General features: G+C 49.6%; 1 protein-coding gene across 1 annotated transcript in view; it reads right to left on the reverse strand.

Moving 5' to 3' along the window:
- The window catches only part of GFRA4 (GDNF family receptor alpha 4), a 134,418-nt gene extending 119,104 nt beyond the window's left edge, over positions 1-15,314 (reverse strand). Inside the window, exon 1 of the mRNA XM_037898360.2 lies at positions 14,906-15,314. Coding sequence (XP_037754288.1) covers positions 14,906-14,945 — 40 coding nt within the window. The 5' untranslated portion in view covers positions 14,946-15,314. The remainder of the gene's footprint in view (positions 1-14,905) is intronic.
- Positions 15,315-18,609: the final 3,295 nt, after the last annotated feature.

Consider the following 18,609-nt stretch of genomic DNA (forward strand, 5'->3'; position numbering starts at 1 on the left):
AAGCAAAGAGCGCCAGGACAAAGGAACATGTAGTCACCTGGGAAGTTTTCCTCCCACTGTGTGGGTGTAAGCTATTCAGGGCAGGGACTGTCTCTTACTCCATAGCTTTATAGTGCCTAGCAGAATGGGGCCCTGATCTCAGATGGTGCCTCTAGCTGCTAACATAACTGAAGTATAATAAAGTCCAAGACAGCAGCTGACCCTCAATTTCAGAGCCTCACAAGGCAAGAGGAAATTATTCCCCCCACCTCCACTTTTATTTATGTCATGACATTTTCAGCGCTGTTTTGTTAATACCAAGTTTAATGCTCACATCAGCAGCTCTTTGGTTCTCAGCTGCCCACAGAAAACTATGTTTCTTTCTTATTTTACTTGGTTTGTCACCACAGCAGCTGAGTGCTTCATTTCCAAGAGTTAAAAAAAATAATATCTAGATTACAGATGCCACCAGGAGAAAGAAAACCAGAAGCAGCCAGCTGAAGCCCAAAGACATAGGCCCACCGCGGTGCCTCAGACTGGGTTCGATTCCAGTTCTGAACTGCCAGGGGAGTGATTTGCGAAAGACTCATCTACTTGCTTCCCTTGCCCCATCCCTAGGGAATCTGAGCACCACCAATACTCAAAGGCCTTACCTCTTTTCCTGGCACCCTAAGATGCCCAGACAACCCCATGACAACCAGGATATACCCGATAACTAACATGGGCATTTATTTTCTGCAGAGCCTTGGAACCTGAGAAGTCTGGAAAGGGTCTCCTGTTTAGTCAGGAAGCTTTATTATTATTGTGGTACTAGCCATTGGGTGCTGTACATACAATGAGAGACAGTCCCTGCCCCCCAGAAGCTTATAATCTAAATAGATAAGGATGGGAGGGGAAACATATACCAGGTTGGAAGCAGAGCTGAGAATACAAATCACTAGCCCACACTACCTCTTGGCCATTTTCACGCACACCTGTGGCTTGCTCTTCATTGTTTATAAAACAATAGGGGGCTAAATTCATCTTTGCTGGTCCACAGCAGAAACAAAGGCATTGACACAAACTCCACTGGGCAATCTACAGCAGCTGAGTCTTACAACAGGCAAAATGCGATTGCAGTGAATGAATAATGGAGACTCTTGATCTGAATTACGTGCTTGGGCTTTTGTCTTCTTTGTAAAAACCCATTGGGATCCTTATGCCCTAAATCCCAGCCATTTAGCATCTGGACAATTTTAAAATCTTGTTGCCAAAGCTGACTGCTCTCCCCTCGGATTCAAACAATACTCTGCTGACAGCAGCGGTGAAAGAAAGATAAACCATTAAATCATACCTAGCGAGGGGACGTTGGAGGACCTGTCTCCATTCCCCCCACATCAATAAAACGGACACGTGAGCTATAAACCAGCTGCACACACTTGAGTGTCCATGTCCCCTCCAACACATGTGGCTGTGGTTAGCGTAGTAAGTGATATTGCACAACCCTGTCAAAACACCCACATGGTGCAAGTATTGGAAAGAGGAGAGATTTTTGCCGTTGGAGTCAATAAATCAAATACAACTATTTGTATTGTGCCTTTCATGCAAACTGCATCCCAGAAGGCTTTCAAGAGAAAGATGAATTATACGGTTACAGAGTTCGGTACGTAACGAATAATAGCAGCAGAAAAGAGAGAGGCGCTCAGAGCCACGCGCCCAGAGAAAAAGAGATGTTTTCAGAGGTGAACGTAAAAGAGAGGAAGAGCAGAGGGGATACAGAATAGGATGGATTTTTGAACTGGTGGTTCCTGGCCCAGGAAAGAAAAGAAGAAAACAAACAGTCGTCACTTGAAACACTTAGTGAAACCGATGGAGCTATGATCATTTACACCCATTGAGGATCTGGCCCCATCTTTCCAAGCAGACCTTGGCATGTGATATATTAGAAGGCAGGAGGAAGGGGAAACTTTCACCTAAAAGTAAAATGGGGTGGGGGGGGGGGGAGGAAGACTCGGCTGTTGGTCCATTGGAAAGACCATATGACGGTCATGCTTTCTCCCATGGCATCCCAGATGTGTGGAAGGAGCACCCTGTACATGGTCCTCCTTCAAATCTGACCTTCGAATTCACCTCTGCCCGGATGCCCACAATCATTCTAAACAGTCAGGCAGCTGGTGATCCCAATGATCTGACTGTTCTCTGTCTGCATCCCCCTTGTGTTTCTTGTCTGATACTCAGATTGGAAGCTCTCTGGGGCAGGGACCATCTCTTTGTGTTGTGTTTGTGCAACACCATAGCACAATTGGGGATTGGAGCCCCTAGGTGCTCACACAAGCCAAATACACAATAACAACAGTGCACCAAGGAGACTAGGACTTAGGATACCAAGGCTCTCTGCGTGGGCAACCACTGCCACTGGCCTGCTGGGTGACCTTGGGCAAGCCACTCCACCTTTGTGTGCCTCAGTTTCCCCATCTGTAACTTGTAAAGCGCTTTGAGCTGTGCTGGTGAAAAGAGCTAGGTACTGTTATAAAATGTCTCTCTGACATTTCCTGGGAGGTCTGTCAATTTAATGTAACACACCCAAAACTAAGCTCCTGATCTTTCCTCCCAATCTCTCCTTCCTCTTTTTCTCTGTCTTTGCTGACATCACCATACTAAAATACAAACATAAAATTTTACTACATGTCCCCCTTTTGGCCCCTTAAGAACAATTCATCCTCCCAAGACTTTCTCAGAGCATTGTGTCGTGACCGATAGAACCCATCTCCTACCTATCCGTGATCAACCTAGCTGGCCACTAGATTGATCCGGACTCTGGACTGGTAACTATAACATCAACTAGCGGGAGACAGAGAGAGAGAGAGAGAGCGTGTGAGATTGAATGCATATGCTAATTGTTGTATCTTCAATAAACGTGGCATATTGCCTTTTCCCCTAAAAACGATCCCGTGTGCTTCTTATGAGCATAACAGTAAGGCCCGTCACCAGGGCCTGCCACCCAGGGATTATCTTGCCCTGCTAGATGGGGTCTTTCTGAGGGGGATGGAGGTATCCATCTGCTGACCTGACAGGGTGTCCAACCTGGCGCCCATGTTTGAGACATTACGGAAAAGTTGCCTCTCTGACCACTACCCCATGCTGTTCCTCCAGGTGGGCACTAATGCCACAGTCAGGTCTGACCCTGAGCAGATCAGCAGTGACAACAGGACTGTGGGAACAAGGGTGAAGGAGCTAGGGGCACAAGTGGTGTTCTCATCCATCCTCCTGGTTGAGGGCAAGGGCCCAGGCAGAGACACACGCATCCTGGAGATGAATGCATGGGTTCACAGATGGTGTTGATGGAAATCACAGATGGTTGTGGCTTTGGAGGCTGTTCCAGGAAGGAGGACTATTGGGAAGAGATGGGGTCCATCTGACCAAGAAGGAGAAGAGCATTTTCACGCACCGACTCAGTGAGGAGGGCTTTCAACTAGGTGAAAAGGAGGCAGGAGACAAAAGTCCACAAGCAGATATAGAAAAATCTGACCTTAACAGAGGGCTAGATGCTGGGGGGGGAGGGGGGAAGAGAGAAATGGAAAAGTGCAATAGGGTCATAGAAGCAACAAGAGGGATAACAGTGGGTAAATCGGCTCAACGTCTTAGATGTCTATTTACAAATGCAAGGGGTGTGGGGAATAAGAAGGAAGAACTGGAAGTATTAGTACATATGCTAAATTATATACCACAGAGATTTAGTGGGAGAAATCTCATGACTGGAATATCAGTACAGTAGCTTGTTCAAGAAGGATACGCAAGGTAAAAAGGGAGGACGTGTTGCATTATACATCAAGAATGTATACACTTGTTCTGAGGTCCAGATGGAGGTGAGAGACAGACCAGCTGAAAGTGTCTAGGTGAAGATAAAAGGGGGACTTTTCATGTCAGATGTCTACTACAGACCACCAAATCAGGAAGAGGTGCTGGATAAGGCATTTCTAGAACAAACAGACGTATCCAAAACGAGATCTGATAGTAACGGAGGACTATAACTACCCAGACATCTGTTGGAAACGTGACATGGCAAAACCTAAAATGTCCAATACATTCTTGGAATGTACTGGGGACAACATTTTGTTTCAGAAAGTGGAGAGAGGGGTCAAGAACTGGCACACTGTAGTATGGGGGGCAGCCATCTTAGAGTTGACTGACCAACAGGGATGTTGTGAATCTGAAGATTGAAGGCAATTTGGGTGAAACGGATCATGAAATGATAGATTTCATTATTCTAAGGAAAAGAAGGAGTGAGAACAGCAGAATAAGGACAATGGACTTAAAAAAAAGAGCAGACTTTAACAAACTCAGCAAACTGGTAAGTAAGGGCCCATGGGAAGAAAATCTAAAGGGAAAAAGGAGCTCAGGAGAGATGGTGTTTTCTTAAAGAGACAATAATAAAGGCGCCACAGCAAACTATCCCAATGTGAAAGAAAGAGAGGAAGAAGAGTAAGAGGCCACTATGGCTCAATTAGGAGGTTTTTAATTACCTGAAAATCAAAAAGGAATCCTACAAAAAGTGGCAATATGGAGAAATAGCAAAGAAGGAGTACAAAATAATAGCACAAGCATGTAGGGACAAAATCAGAAAGGCTAAGGCACAAAATGGATTACACTAGCAAGGGACAGTAAAGGCAATAAGAAGAGGTTCTGTAAATACAGGAGGAGCAAGAGAAAGACCAAAGTGTAGATTCTCTACTTAGCGTGGAAGGAGATCTAATAACGGATGACATCCAGAACACTGACCGTTTAATGCCTATTTTGCTTCAATCTTCACTAAAAAGGTTAATCACAACCAGATACTAAATACAATTAATATTAACAACAAGGGGGAAGAAATGCAAGGCAAAATAGGAAAAGAATTGGCAAAGACTATTTAGATAAGTTAGATGTATTCAAATCTGCAGGGCCTAATGGAATTCACCCTAGGGTATTTAAGGAACTAGCTGAATCAGTCTCTAGCGATTATCTTCAGGAACTCATGGAGGATGGGGAGTTCCACAGGACTGGAGAAGGGCAAACGTACCTATCTTTAGAACAAAGAGGACCCAGGAATTATAGACCAGTTAGTCAAACTTTAAAACCTGGAAAGATACTAGAACAAATTATGAATCAGTCAATTAATCCGTAAACACCCAGAGGATAAAAGGGTTAATAAGGAATAGGCAGCAGGGGCCCCAGGGGTGTTCTCAGCCCCCTTACCCCAGGCAGGTGGAGGGACCTGAGCTTCCTGGCCCAGCTGCGGCTTCTGGCTTGGCCAGGGGGCAGGTCCTCGGGGGGGAAGAGGAGGTGAACTGGTGGGGCGGGGCCTCACCCCCCACACTTTTAGGAAGACTCCATCACCCCTGGTGGGTGCACAACTGGTTGAAAGACCATGTTCAAAGAGAAGCGATCTATGGTTTGGTGTCAAACTGGGAGAACATATCTAGTGGAGTCCCACAGGGACTTGGATAATGACTCAGTTATTATTGATGACATGGATAATGACTTGGATAATGGAGTGGAGAGTATGCTTATCGCATTTGCGGATTATGTTAAGATGGAGGACAGGATTAGAATCGAAAATGATCTTGACAAATTGAAGAACTGGTCTGAAATCACCAAGATGAAATTCAATAAAGACAAGTGCAAAGCACTACACTTAAGAAGGAAAAATCAAATGCACAACCACAAAATGGGGAATAATTGGCTAGGCAGTAGTATTGTAAAGGATCTGGGGTTACAGAGGAACACACATTGAATGTGAGTCAACAATGTGATGCAATTGTGAAAAAGGCTAATGTCATTTTAGGGTGTATTAACAGAAGTGTCGTATGTAAGACACGGGAGGTAACTGTCCCGCTTTACTTGGTGCTGGTGAGGCCTCAGCTGGAGTACTGTGGGGCCTAGAACTGGACACACTTTAGGAAAGATGTGGACAAACTGGAGAGAGTCCAGAGGAGAGCATCAACAATAATAAAAGGTTTAGAAAACCTGGCCTATAAGGAAAGGGTAAAAAACCCTAGGCATGTTTAGTCTTGAGAAAAGAAGACTGAAGGGGGACCTGGTAACAGTCTGCAAATATGGAAAGTTACAAAGAGGACAGTGATCAGTTGTTCTCCATGTCCTCTGCAGGTAGGCCAAGAAATAAGTGGCTTAATCTGCGGCAAGAGAGATTTAGGTTGGATATTAGGAAAAAATTCCTAACGATCAGGATAGTTAAGCTCTGGAACAGGCTTCCAAGGGAGGTTGTGGAATCCCCGTCAAGGGAGGTTTTGAAGAACAGGTTGGGTAAACCCCTGTCAGGGATGGTCTAGGTTTACTTGGTCCTGCTTCAGTTCAAGCAGCTACACTAAATAACCTCTCGAGGGTCCCTTTCAGCCCTACATTTCTATGACTCCCACAAGAAATCTACTGGCAATGATGGGGAGAGAGGGTGATAAAAATGTATCTTTGTATTTTTTAAAAATTATATTAAAATGTTATGTGTTCAGGAAAAAAAAAGTCTTATTAAATCAGTAAACCCATCCCCAGCAAGTGCAGGATGCAAAACGCAGATATAAGAATGTACCAGATGTTAAACTGATGCTCCACTTGATTTCAGCCAAAAGGAAGAATTTATATAGACCTTCATGCCTTGGTGCTCAATGAAGGCCTGATTCAAAGCTCATTGAAGTCAACTGCAGTCATTCCCTCCACTTCTTTGGGATTCAGATCAGGGCCCAAGTCACAAGCATGTCATCATCCTTTCCCCCCTCTTTACCTCAGATGTCCATGAGTTAGGGGCGGGGATAGCTCAGTGGCTTGAGCATTGGCCTGCTAAACCCAGGGTTGTGAGTTCAATCCCTTAGGGGGCCATTTAGGGATCTGGGGCAAAAATTGGGGATTGGTCCTGCTTTGAGCAGGGGGTTGGACTAGATGACCTCCTGAGGTCTCTTCCAACCCTGATATTCTATGAGTCTCAACTCAACGGCAGTCCTGTCCTTCAGTGTCCTATGACAGAACCTCCAAAGAGCACTGGGGGGAGAAGAGAGGCACCAAAGATACCGAGACTAATGGGGGGATTTGTTTGCAAAGTTTCCCCAGCAAAATTTGAGAGGAAAATCAGGGTCAAAACGCCACTGGGGTGTGTTCTAAACCAGGCAAGTGAACAGACTCATGCTGAAGCTCAGTGTGGGGCAGGTGTGCTCAATATACCATCTTTGGCAGAGACACAGCAGGCAGGGACCAAGAGGAGGCGTAAGGATGCTTTTACACCTATGTAGTTAGTCCCTCCAGGTCCAAATTCAGACAGTCTGGTGGGGCAATGTTAGGGAAGCTCAAACGACCCGTTTGAAGTAGTTGTCCTTTAGAGAGCTCAAAATGTTAAGATGTTAACATGGATGTTAAGAGTAACAAGAAGGGTTTCTTCAGGTATGATGGCAATAAGAAGAAAGCCAAGAAAAGTGTGGGCCCCTTACTAAATGAGGGAGGCAACCTAGTGACAGAGGATGTGGAAAAAGCTAACGTACTCAATGCTTTTTTTGCCTCTGTCTTCACGAACAAGGTCAGCTCCCAGACTACTGCACTGGGCAGCACAGCATGGGGAGGAGGTGGCCAGCCCTCTGTGAAGGAAGAAGTGGTTCGGGACTATTTAGAAAAACTGGATGTGCACAAGTCCATGGGGCCGGATGCGTTGCATCCGAGAGTGCTAAAGGAGTTGGCGGATGTGATTGCAGAGCCATTGGTCATTATCTTTGAAAACTCATGGCAATCGGGGGAAGTCCCGGAAGATTGGAAAAAGGCTAATGTAGTGCCCATCTTTAAAAAAGGGAAGAAGGATGATCCTGGGAACTACAGGCCGGTCAGCCTCACCTCAGTCCCCGGAAAAATCATGGAGCATGTCCTCAAGGAATCAATTCTGAAGCACTTAGACGAGAGGAAAGTGATCAGGAACAGTCAGCATGGATTCACCAAGGGAAAGTCATGCCTGACTAATCTAATTGCCTTCTGTGATGAGATAACTGGTTCTGTGGATGAAGGGAAAGCAGTGGACATGTTATTCCTCGATTTTAGCAAAGCTTTTGACACGGTCTCCGACAGTATTCTTGTCAGCAAGTTAAAGAAGTATGGGCTGGATGGATGCACTACAAGGTGGGTAGAAAGTTGGCTAGATTGTCAGGCTCAACGGGTAGTGATCAATGGCTCCATGTCTAGTTGGCAGCCGGTATCTAGCAGAGTGCCCCAAGGGTCAGTCCTGGGGCCGGTTTTGTTCAATATCTTCATTAATGATCTGGAGGATGGTGTGGATTGCACCCTCAGCAAGTTTGCGGATGACACTAAACTGGGAGGAGTGATAGATATGCTGGAGGGTAGGGATAGGATACAGAGGGACCTAGACAAATTGGAGGATTGGGCCAAAAGAAATCTCATGAGGTTCAACAAGGACAAGTGCAGAGTCCTGCACTTAGGACGGAAGAATCCAATGCACCGCTACAGACTAGGGACAGAATGGCTAGGCAGCAGTTCTGCAGAGAAGGACCTAGGGGTGACAGTGGACGAGAAGCTGGATATGAGTCAACAGTGTGCCCTTGTTGCCAAGAAAGCCAATGGCATTTTGGGGTGTATAAGTAGGGGCATTGCCAGCAGATCGAGGGACGTGATCGTTCCCCTCTATTCGACATTGGTGAGGCCTCATCTGGAGTACTGTGTCCAGTTTTGGGCTCCACATTACAAGAAGGATGTGGAGAAATTGGAGAGAGTCCAGCGAAGGGCAACAAAAATGATTAGGGGACTGGAACAAATGACTTATGAGGAGAGGCTGAGGGAACTGGGATTGTTTAGTTTACGGAAGAGAAGAATGAGGGAGGATTTGATAGCTGCTTTAACTACCTGAAAGGTGGATCCAAAGAGGATGGATCTAGACTATTCTCAGTGATAGCAGATGACAGAACAAGGAGCAATGGTCTCAAGTTGCAGTGGGGGAGGTTTAGGTTGGATATTAGGAAAAACTTTTTCACTAGGAGGGTGGTGAAACACTGGAATGTGTTACCTAGGGAGGTGGTGGAATCCCCTTCCTTAGAAGTTTTTAAGGTCAGGCTTGGCAAAGCCCTGGCTGGGATGATTTAGTTGGGATTGGTCCTGCTCTGGGCAGGGGGTTGGACTAGATGGCCTCCAGAGGTCCCTTCCAACTCTGTTATTCTATGATTCTATGAAAATAAGGGCTCCCTTCACAGCACTACATATGCTTAAAACAACAACAACAACCCCGCCCCCCCCAAGGTATTTCAGTCTGCTAGACTTGAGAAAAATAATAGTCTAGTTTGACTGAGCTTGTGGCAGGGCTCCAAGAAATCCTGAGTTTTAATCCTGGCCCTGCCACCTTCTTGATGAAGTCATTTAAGCTAGGCTTCTCAAAAGACAATAAGGGAGTTAGGTGCTGGACTATGTGCCTCAGTTTCTCACCTATAAAAGGGGATATTGGTAATTATGCACCCATGGGGGGTACTGTTGAAGCTAAATTACTTAGTCCCTGTCCCAAAGATCTTACGATCTATCTTGTTGTTCTGTGTTTGTGCAGCGCCCAACAAAACGGGATCCTGGCCCACAACAGGGACTCCGAGAGTAAGTCTACACAGTAAAGAAAACCCTGTGGCTGGCCCACGCCCGCCGTCTCAGGCTCCCGGGGCTCACGCTGCAGGGTTGTTCCGTTGCTATGGAGACTTCCAGTCTTGGGCTGCAGCCCGGGCTCCAGGGTCCCTGCGAGGTGGGAAGGTCCCAGAGCTTGGGCTCCAGCCAAGCCCAGAAGTCTACACAGCAATGAAACGGCCCCGCTGCCGCAGTCAGCTGGCGCAGGCCAGCCGCAGGTGTCTAGTTGATGTGTAGACCTACTCCTAGGTGCAAGAGTGAGGGAAGCTCCCAAAAAGTGGGGGGGCACTGGCGCCCAAACCGTGGCCCCCGCCACCCCTTCTTCTGAGGCCTTGCTCCTGCACACCACCCCTTCCCCCCAAGCCTCTGCCGTCATGCCACCCCTTCTCCCCGCCCCTCAAGACCTCGCCTCCCGCTCGCTCCTCTCTTCGCACTCTAGGGTGACCAGACAGCAACTGTGAAAAATTAGGACAGGGGGGTGGGAGGTAATAGGCACCTACATAAGATAAAGCCCCAACTATTGGGATTGTCCCTATAAAATCGGGACAGCTGGTCACCCTAACACCCCTGCCCCCATTACTCACCCTTGAAGCCAGTAAAAAGTGGGAGGGCATAGCCCCTCACCCTTTTAAAAGTGATGGGGCCATGGCCCCCTGGCCCACACTGTTCCAGCGCCCCTGCCTATGTGCTATCACTGTACAAATAACAACATCAATTGTCACTGATGACAAAATTCCAGGTGAAATTGGTAAAACTTCCATTGGCTTCAGTGGGGTCTAGATTTCACCCCCAGTCTGTAAAAGGCTTTGAAATCCTTTGTAGAGAAGGTGCTATAGGAGAATAGGTGCTACTGTTAGCAGAGATGGTCAAAAATGTAAGTATATTCACAGAAAAGTGAGAAAAATTAACTTTGGGGTTTTTTTTTTTTAAATTTGTAGTGAAATTTCCCACTATATTTTACGGAGTGGAGGGTGGGAAAAAAACCCCAATTCTCTTTCATTTTTTACACTAGACAAGGGGGCAGCAAAAAACAAAAGTGTTTTTTTCACCCTCAGAAGAAAATAAGGAGTGCTGGGAAAAAAATCACTTTTTTTCTTCATTTTTTTAATTCAAACTTCATCAAAAAGCCGAAAATTTCAGATACAAGGAAAAATATCATGAAAATTTTCATTTGGTCAGAAAAGGCATTTCTTTCCATGAAAAGTACTTTGATTAACATGTGTCAGGTCTAAATATCAGTTGTTATTTAAGGCAGTGCAGCCCCGGGGAAATCTTCTCTCCGTGCAGAGCACACACCACCACATTTCCCTGGATTTGGGGGTCTTTTCACAAGTCAGAATTGTGGTAGTGTCTGAGGGCAGCCTGCTGATCTGGATGTTTTAAACCTTATGCAGTTCTGACAGTCATTGAGAAACGTAAGTATAAGGTGCACATTAATATGCAAACAATGGATTGTTTCTGTCAAAGCTGAGATGGGTGTTGCTGACAAACGCAGTCATTTTTGTAGCGTTCCAATTCCACTCCCCCCCACAAACATACACACATATGGTTTCTCAAGAGCTTTTTGTACTTTCCCTGGGATTTGAGTTCCTATCACAGGTAAGAAGCAGCAAGAGGATCAGCCGTCTCTGTGTTTGATTGCGGCTGCGATTAATCTGCAGGAAACATACACCAACAAATTATATTAAGTACCAAGCACAATAAAACTTGCCAGGTAAACACTTCACTACCAGACAGTGGAAAGGTTTCCTCCCAGCTGCCACTTCACGGTCCTACGGTATATCATTAATAGAGGTGACTTGTAATGGTCTGGAACCACATCTGGGCCTGATGGAGACTTCACAGTGGAAAGGGGCTATTTCCAACTCCCATCCCCCAACATTTCACCCTTTTCATTTCAGTTTCATGACCATCATTACATTAATTACTTATTAAGTATGATCAGTATTGTAACAAACGTCTACTCAGCTCTTTACAAATAAGCCTGCAGATGAGGGTCATAAACTCTTTGCATTAGGCACTAAACAGGATCCTGCACTCTAAATATTTTAATAAAATTAATTAATGATACTCTGCCCTTCTATAGCACCAGTCATCCAAAGATCCTAAAGCTCTTTAAATGTTAAATAAACCTCACCATTTCCTTACTCTATCCATTAAAAAGCTGGAAAAACCGAGGCACCAAGAGATTAAATGGTCCAGTTACAGCTTCATAGATCATAGAATCTCAGGGTTGGAAGGGACCCCAGGAGGTCATCTAGTCCAACCCCCTGCTCAAAGCAGGACCAATCCCCAATTTTTGCCCCGATCCCTAAATGGCCCCCTCAAGGATTGAACTCTCAACCCTGGGTTTAGCAGGCCAATGCTCAAACCACTGAGCTATCCCTCCCCCCAAAAGGGAGTGACGAGGGTGGGATAAATGGTTCTAGAATGGGACCCAGGAATCCTGACAAAGTCTTACGTTCTAGAAACAATCCCACCAATGTTTGCCCCATTTTTTCTTACACGGAGCAGTGTCACTTGACCAAACAAAGGGCATGTACTTGACTAATAACATCTCACCACATGCCTGATTTCAACAAACACAGAGAACCTGAGAATTATCACAGGAATTGTTGGGTACAGTTTGAAAGATGATCTTTTCATGCTATATGTGTACAGTGCCTAGCACAATGGAGCCCTGATCTCTGACAGGTGCGACCACAAGACAAATATTAATTAATAATCATAATAATTACAAAGAGTCAAACACTTCTACCAGTGAAAAATATCTATACTCTCGCGTGAATTTTAGCTCATGAGGAGAGCCTTCCCTAAGATTATCCCACAGGGAATTACGCTGACCAGTGATCCCAGCCGGGGCAAATGTCAGTTCAAAGGGGAAAAGGTCATTTTGATCTTCCTTTTGAGCTTCTCTCTCTCTACACCAAAGGGGCAAATGCCAAGGTGTGAAAGCCAGCTGATAATGGCTAACGTTGCAACTCTGACCTTTGGCAATTGTCTTTCGTGTGTGGTGAAACCTGCTAACCTACGTCACATACTCAGAGATCTGTTCTTTTTAAAAGCCCTTTTCTATTAGTGCAGGTTAATATTACTCCAGGAGCCTTTTGTGAGAGTAAACTTCAAGGAAGGTGGCACCTTTAGGTGCAGTGTTACCTTCCTTCACTTTCTATACTGCATGCATATCACAGAATATATTCTAAACTGTAAATAAAACTGTATTGTTCCCAACCCATGACCTACCCCGGGTTTAACTTGTAGATAAACACTGCATGTGTATTTACATGAAATGACCACACTGTACCTTTAACTGTTGCCTTGCTGAATGGAGATTGCCTGCCTAACTCCAGCTACTGTGGTGATGGGAGCCGGAGAAGAACACCTGCTACTGGGGACATCTAGAATTTTTGTTGGCTCAGAGAAAAGGTAAAAGGAATCGCCTTGTAGTGTAACAATTCATGGTCTAAGGAATTTTCTTTTAGAAACTATTTTTGTCTTTAAAATGAGACACTGTCCCACCCTGACATCAGAGACTCAGGGGAAACAAATGATTAGGACACCTGGTCCATTCCCAGGGGACAGTGCAAGATTTTTCCCTCCAGTATTTTGCTAGCACTCCGTTCCCTCTACTTCTTAAAATCGCAGGCGACAAGGCTCTCCCTCCCTCTCCTCCTTCACTTCCTTACAACGTACAACACAAGAATAGTGCCACAAACAAAATAAATGCTTAGTGTCTTGGACATTCTTGGTTCAGGGCTTTTTTAAGTGCAGTCCCATTCTTCACTGGGTTAAAGGGAGACATTTTCTTACAATATAGAAGCCGCACGTTTACAAAAAAAAACCCCAACAAAAACGATGAAGCATGAGAATAATTGCACAGTGCGGATAGCAGCTAAAGTGAGAGAGCAACCCAGAGAGCTAAGCGACTGACATCTTCAGCTGCCGTACACCTAATGCTGGAGTTTGGACAGTCCCTGGTGTTCAGTCTCTGGGCTACCTGCATCGTCGCTGGTTTCAGCTGTCAAAACAAATCACATCCCATCTAATTCTTTTTAGCAGCATCTCTTCAGCGCCTCAAAAAAAGCCCCCAAACCAAAACACAAGAACGAAACACACCTTTTCTGTCTGGAGTGACACAAAAAGCATGCTTTGTTCCCAATGTGGCATCATGTTTTTAATCTGCTTGGTGCATGGTTTGAGGCCATTCACTGGTTAGCAGCAGCGTCCAGCGGTACCCGCTAAACCTGCCCCCAAAGATCACAGGAAAACAAACACACATTACAGTACAAGGAGAACATCTACCCCTCTTTCTCTCCAGTCCAAGAGACGTGAGACGATCCAGACTTCAATGATCTAGAAAGGTTTTTAGAAACCCCTGCAGATAATCCCCCAGGTGCAACTCAAACAAAGGTTGGAAATAACAAACTCTGTACAATTCCACTGTGAAAATGTTACATGTCCACATTTCAGATTTAAGGCTATATACTCACTAGGGCAGACCCGCAGTTACACACTGGAGCGATGGCAATCTACACCAGCCAAAGATCTGTTCTATTGGGGTCTACATTGGGGCGGGGGGGGGGGGGGCGGAAGGGAAGAAAATTGATCTTACAGGTTGGGGAATCTGAAATCTTGTTTTATTTTCCAGACTCCCTTCTACTAGTTTGGGGGCATTGAATGAGTTAGATGGGATCTTCCAAATCTTCTAAAGAGCCCCAGTTTTATCCCCTGTGTGGTACCTTATCACTGAAGAAGCATCACCTGGATTTAAAAACGGGATTAAAGATTTCTCTGGATAACAAGACTATCTAGGGTTAGAAGCGTAAATATTAAGCATAAACACTCATCTTGGACCAGATACAAACCCTCCACGGCGCAAGCCAGCCACTGACTAACGAGATTTGGGGGAAAGGCTACCCCAGAACTGCGGCTACAGGCTTCCTTGCACCTTCCTCGGACTCATCCGCTCCTGCCCACGGGCAGCCCCAGCCCCACACTGGACCCCTGCTCTGACCCAGTCTGGCGTCTCCTCCATCCAGAGCCCTGGGACGCCATCCCACATGTCCTTTAAATGCAGCCCTGCCCCAGAAGCGGAGGGAAACGCCGAGAGAAAAGCCCGCTCGGTTTCTAGCCCGCTCTGCCCCCAGCGAGGGAGCGGAGCCCCCCAAAGGCCAGTCCCAGCCCGCGCCCGGAAAGTTGGCTCCGCTCTTAGGGGAAGGGGACCGACCCCCCGCCAGCCAAGGGCCCGGCCCGTCTCGCCCTCACAGCCGAGGGTCCCGGGCCCCGAGCAGGGGCTTCCGCCACTCACCTGCGAGGATCAGCATGACAAAGTAACAGACCCCCCTCATCCTATTGACTCTGGGCAGATCCGGGGCTGGGGGAGGCGGCTTCGGTTCGCACCCCCGGGGGGCTGGAGCAGGCGCTGCAAGGCTGGGGAGGGCTAGTCCCCCCTGGGCAGCCCGCTCTCTGCAGGGAAGGGCGCGCTGGCCGGCAGGGAGCCCGGGTCCTGCTGGGGCATGGTCCCCCCCTGCGCCCCGCTCTCCGCTGCGAGCCGGCTGCTCCCGGGGGCCGGGCTGGGCTCCACGCCGGGCCAGCCCCGGAGCCGGGCGGGGGCGGCGTTTGCAAACTTCTCCCGGGGAGCGGCGGGGGGAGGCTGGCTCGCCTGGCCGGGCGGGGCGCTGCGGGGCGCGGGGCAGGAGGGTCTCCCCGCCGCGGGGTGGGGGCGCTCCGCGGGCTGCCGGCCGCTGCCACCGCCGCCGCCGCCGCCGCTCCGGCTGGGCAGGGAGAAGCGGGGAGAGGCTTAAAGGCGCAGCAGCGCCGCTCCTCCTCCACCCCCCCCGCTCCCGTGGGGCACCGGATCCTGCTCGGCCCCCTCCCCTCCCCTCTCCCCCCGTGGGGCACCGGATCCTGCTCGGCCCCCTCCTCTTCCCCCCCCCGTGGGGCACCGGATCCTGCTCGGCCCCCTCCTCTTCCCCCCCCCGTGGGGCACCGGATCCTGCTCGGCCCCCTCCCCTCCCCTCTCCCCCCGTGGGGCACCGGATCCTGCTCGGCCCCCTCCCCTCCCGTCTCCCCCCGTGGGGCACCGGATCCTGCTCGGCCCCCTCCCCTCCCGTCTCCCCCCGTGGGGCACCGGATCCTGCTCGGCCCCCTCCCCTTTCCCCCCGTGGGGCACCGGATCCTGCTCTGCCCCCTCCCCTCCCCTCTCCCCCCGTGGGGCACCGGATCCTGCTCTGCCCCCCCTCCCATGGGGCATCGGAGCCGAGCTCTGCCTCCTCCCCTCCCCACCGTGGGGCACCGGATCGTGCTCTGCCCCCTCCCCTTTCCCCCCGTGGGGCACCGGATCCTGCTCGGCCCCCTCCCCTCCCCTCTGCCCCCGTGAGGCACCGGATCCTGCTCGGCCCCCTCCCCTCCCCTCCCCTCCCCTCTGCCCCCGTGGGGCACCGGATCCTGCTCGGCTCCCTCCCCACTCCCCCCGTGGGGCACCGGATCCTGCTCGGCCCCCTCCCCTCCCCCCCCCCCCCGTGGGGCACCGGATCCTGCTCGGCCCCCTCCCCACCCCTCTCCCCCCGTGGGGCACCGGATCCTGCTCGGCCCCCTCCCCTCCCCTCCCCTCCGCCCCCGTGGGGCACCGGATCCTGCTCTGCCCCCTCCTCTCCCGTCTCCCCCCGTGGGGCACCGGATCCTGCTCTGCCCCCTCCCCTCTCCCCCCGTGGGGCACCGGATCCTGCTCTGCCCCCTCCCCTCTCCCCCCGTGGGGCACCGGATCCTGCTCTGCCCCCTCCCCTCCCCTCTCCCCCCGTGGGGCACCGGATCCTGCTCTGCCCCCTCCCCTCCCCTCTCCCCCCGTGGGGCACCGGATCCTGCTCTGCCCTCTCCCCTCCCCTCTCCCGCCGTGGGGCACCGGATCCTGCTATGCCCCCCCTCCCATGGGGCATCGGAGCCGAGCTCTGCCTCCTCCCCTCCCCACCGTGGGGCACCGGATCGTGCTCTGCCCCCTCCTCTCCCCCCCGTGGGGCGTTGCCCACTTGCTCTGAGGCCTCTCCCCACAAGGGCTTTGAGCTCCCCCCTCCCTCCTTCAGCGATCTCCCTTTCCACCCCTTTGAAAGGAAACACACACAGCCAGTTGCCCTCTGTGAGCCCTCAGCTCATTTCCCCATGAGCCCCCTGCCCGGCCTTCCTCCTTGAGCAGCACCCCTTGTCCCCATCAGCCCCCCTCTCTGTAGTCCCTGGGGCTACATCTTCCGTGAGCCCCCGTCTTCGTGATCTCCAGACCACGTCCTCCAGGAGCCCCCATCGTGTCGTTATGAATCCCCAGCTACTTGATTCCCTGCCCACATTTTCCATGAATCCCCATCTCATCCCCACGAATCCCCATCACCGTGAGCTCCAGACCCCGTCCTCCAAGAGCCCCCAGGCCACATTGTCCATGAACCCCCCACCCATCTCTGTAGCCCCCAGGCCACATCCTTCATGAGCTCCCCATCTCCGTGATCTCCAGACAAGATCCTCCATGAGTGCCCATCTTGTCCCCATGAACCCCCATCCACAGGACCCCTAGGCCACATCCTCTCCTGATCCCTTGGCTGCATCCCCATGAACCTCCTGTCTTTGTAGCCCCCAGGCCAAATTCTTCATGAATCCCCGCATCTTCATTATCCTCAGCCCATGTCCTCCATGAGCTCTCTTGGCCCCAGCTCATCCCCATGAACCCCCAGTCCACATGACCCCCAGACCTCATTCTCCACGAGTCCCCTTCCCTCTGTCTTGTCCCCAGGAAACCCAGTCTAAATGATCCCCAGATCATATCCTCCATGAGCCCCTTGCCTCCTGTCTCATCCCCATGAGCCCTTCCCCCCCATCTACATGACCCCTGGGCCAAGTCCTCCATGAGACCTTCATCTGTGTGACCCCCAAGGCACGTCATCCGACTCCTCCATGAGCCTCTTCACTGCCTAAGACCTCATGGCATGCCCCTGTGGGCCTCCATCTCCTTTAGCCTCATGCAATGATTCTCATGGCCTTGAAGGTGACCTCCATAGGGGAAAAGTCTGTGCCTTTTTTCAGAGTGGTCTACAGCACTTTCCATCCTTGTCTCCTAAAGTCCTTTACAATGCTGAGTCAGTAACAGGCACCTGCTCGTTGAATTGGAGATAAGGCTACAGCACAGAACAGATAAACCAACCTAGGCACAAAGAGGTGAAGGGACTTGCCCAAGTTCACACATCAAGTCAGTGGTAGCATCAGGACTAGAGCCAAGTTCTCCTCATTCCCAGTTCAGTGACCTACCCAGTGGGCCATATTCTTCCTTCTTTGTGATTTAGTTTAAAAAGCCTGGACTTCACACTCACCCCATCCTCCTCCGGTTAACAAATGGACACCAGAAGCATCATGAACATTGAGGCTTGTCTTTCCTCTTTGTGATGGAGGACTCCCTTTGGGAATCACAGATGTGCAGTGGGAGCTTTCTGAGCCCTCAGTGGTGGGGCAGGAGGTGGTGTTGAATTTTTACATTAGATAGCTTTTCTCCCACCTATGTGCAAGGTGTTGGAGTTAAATGAGTGTTAATAAAACAACAATAACAACATCTAAAGTCTGGCTAAAAGTGCCTTTCCACTGGAACTGCTCAGGGTTTTTCTCTGTTTTTTTTTGTAATGCCATGATGAAATTAGTTCTCTGGGTCCTCCAGGCAAACCAGGGAAACAGTGTGAAAAACAGAGGGAAAAATTAACTAAAACACACTTTCCAGGTCATCTATATGCACGTCATAAAGAAACCAATGAAAGCACAAACATATTTCCTCCTGGCAGGTTACCATTAAGACCCGTGCCAAGTCCACCAACCTCTTCTCCTCTGGAACAAAGCAGCAAGATGTGGACACCCTTTCCTGCTGCTTTCTTTACACCGTGCCCTGTTTTAGAGGGTGCATCTGTGGGGCAGCATAGTGGGATCTATGTCTGCACTGAAGCAATGTCCTCTGGCCAGCCCGCACTGGGGTGCTTTGGAGAAGGGGAC

Source organism: Chelonia mydas, chromosome 4, assembly GCF_015237465.2.
Source record: "Chelonia mydas isolate rCheMyd1 chromosome 4, rCheMyd1.pri.v2, whole genome shotgun sequence".
Classification (NCBI taxonomy): domain Eukaryota; kingdom Metazoa; phylum Chordata; order Testudines; family Cheloniidae; genus Chelonia; species Chelonia mydas.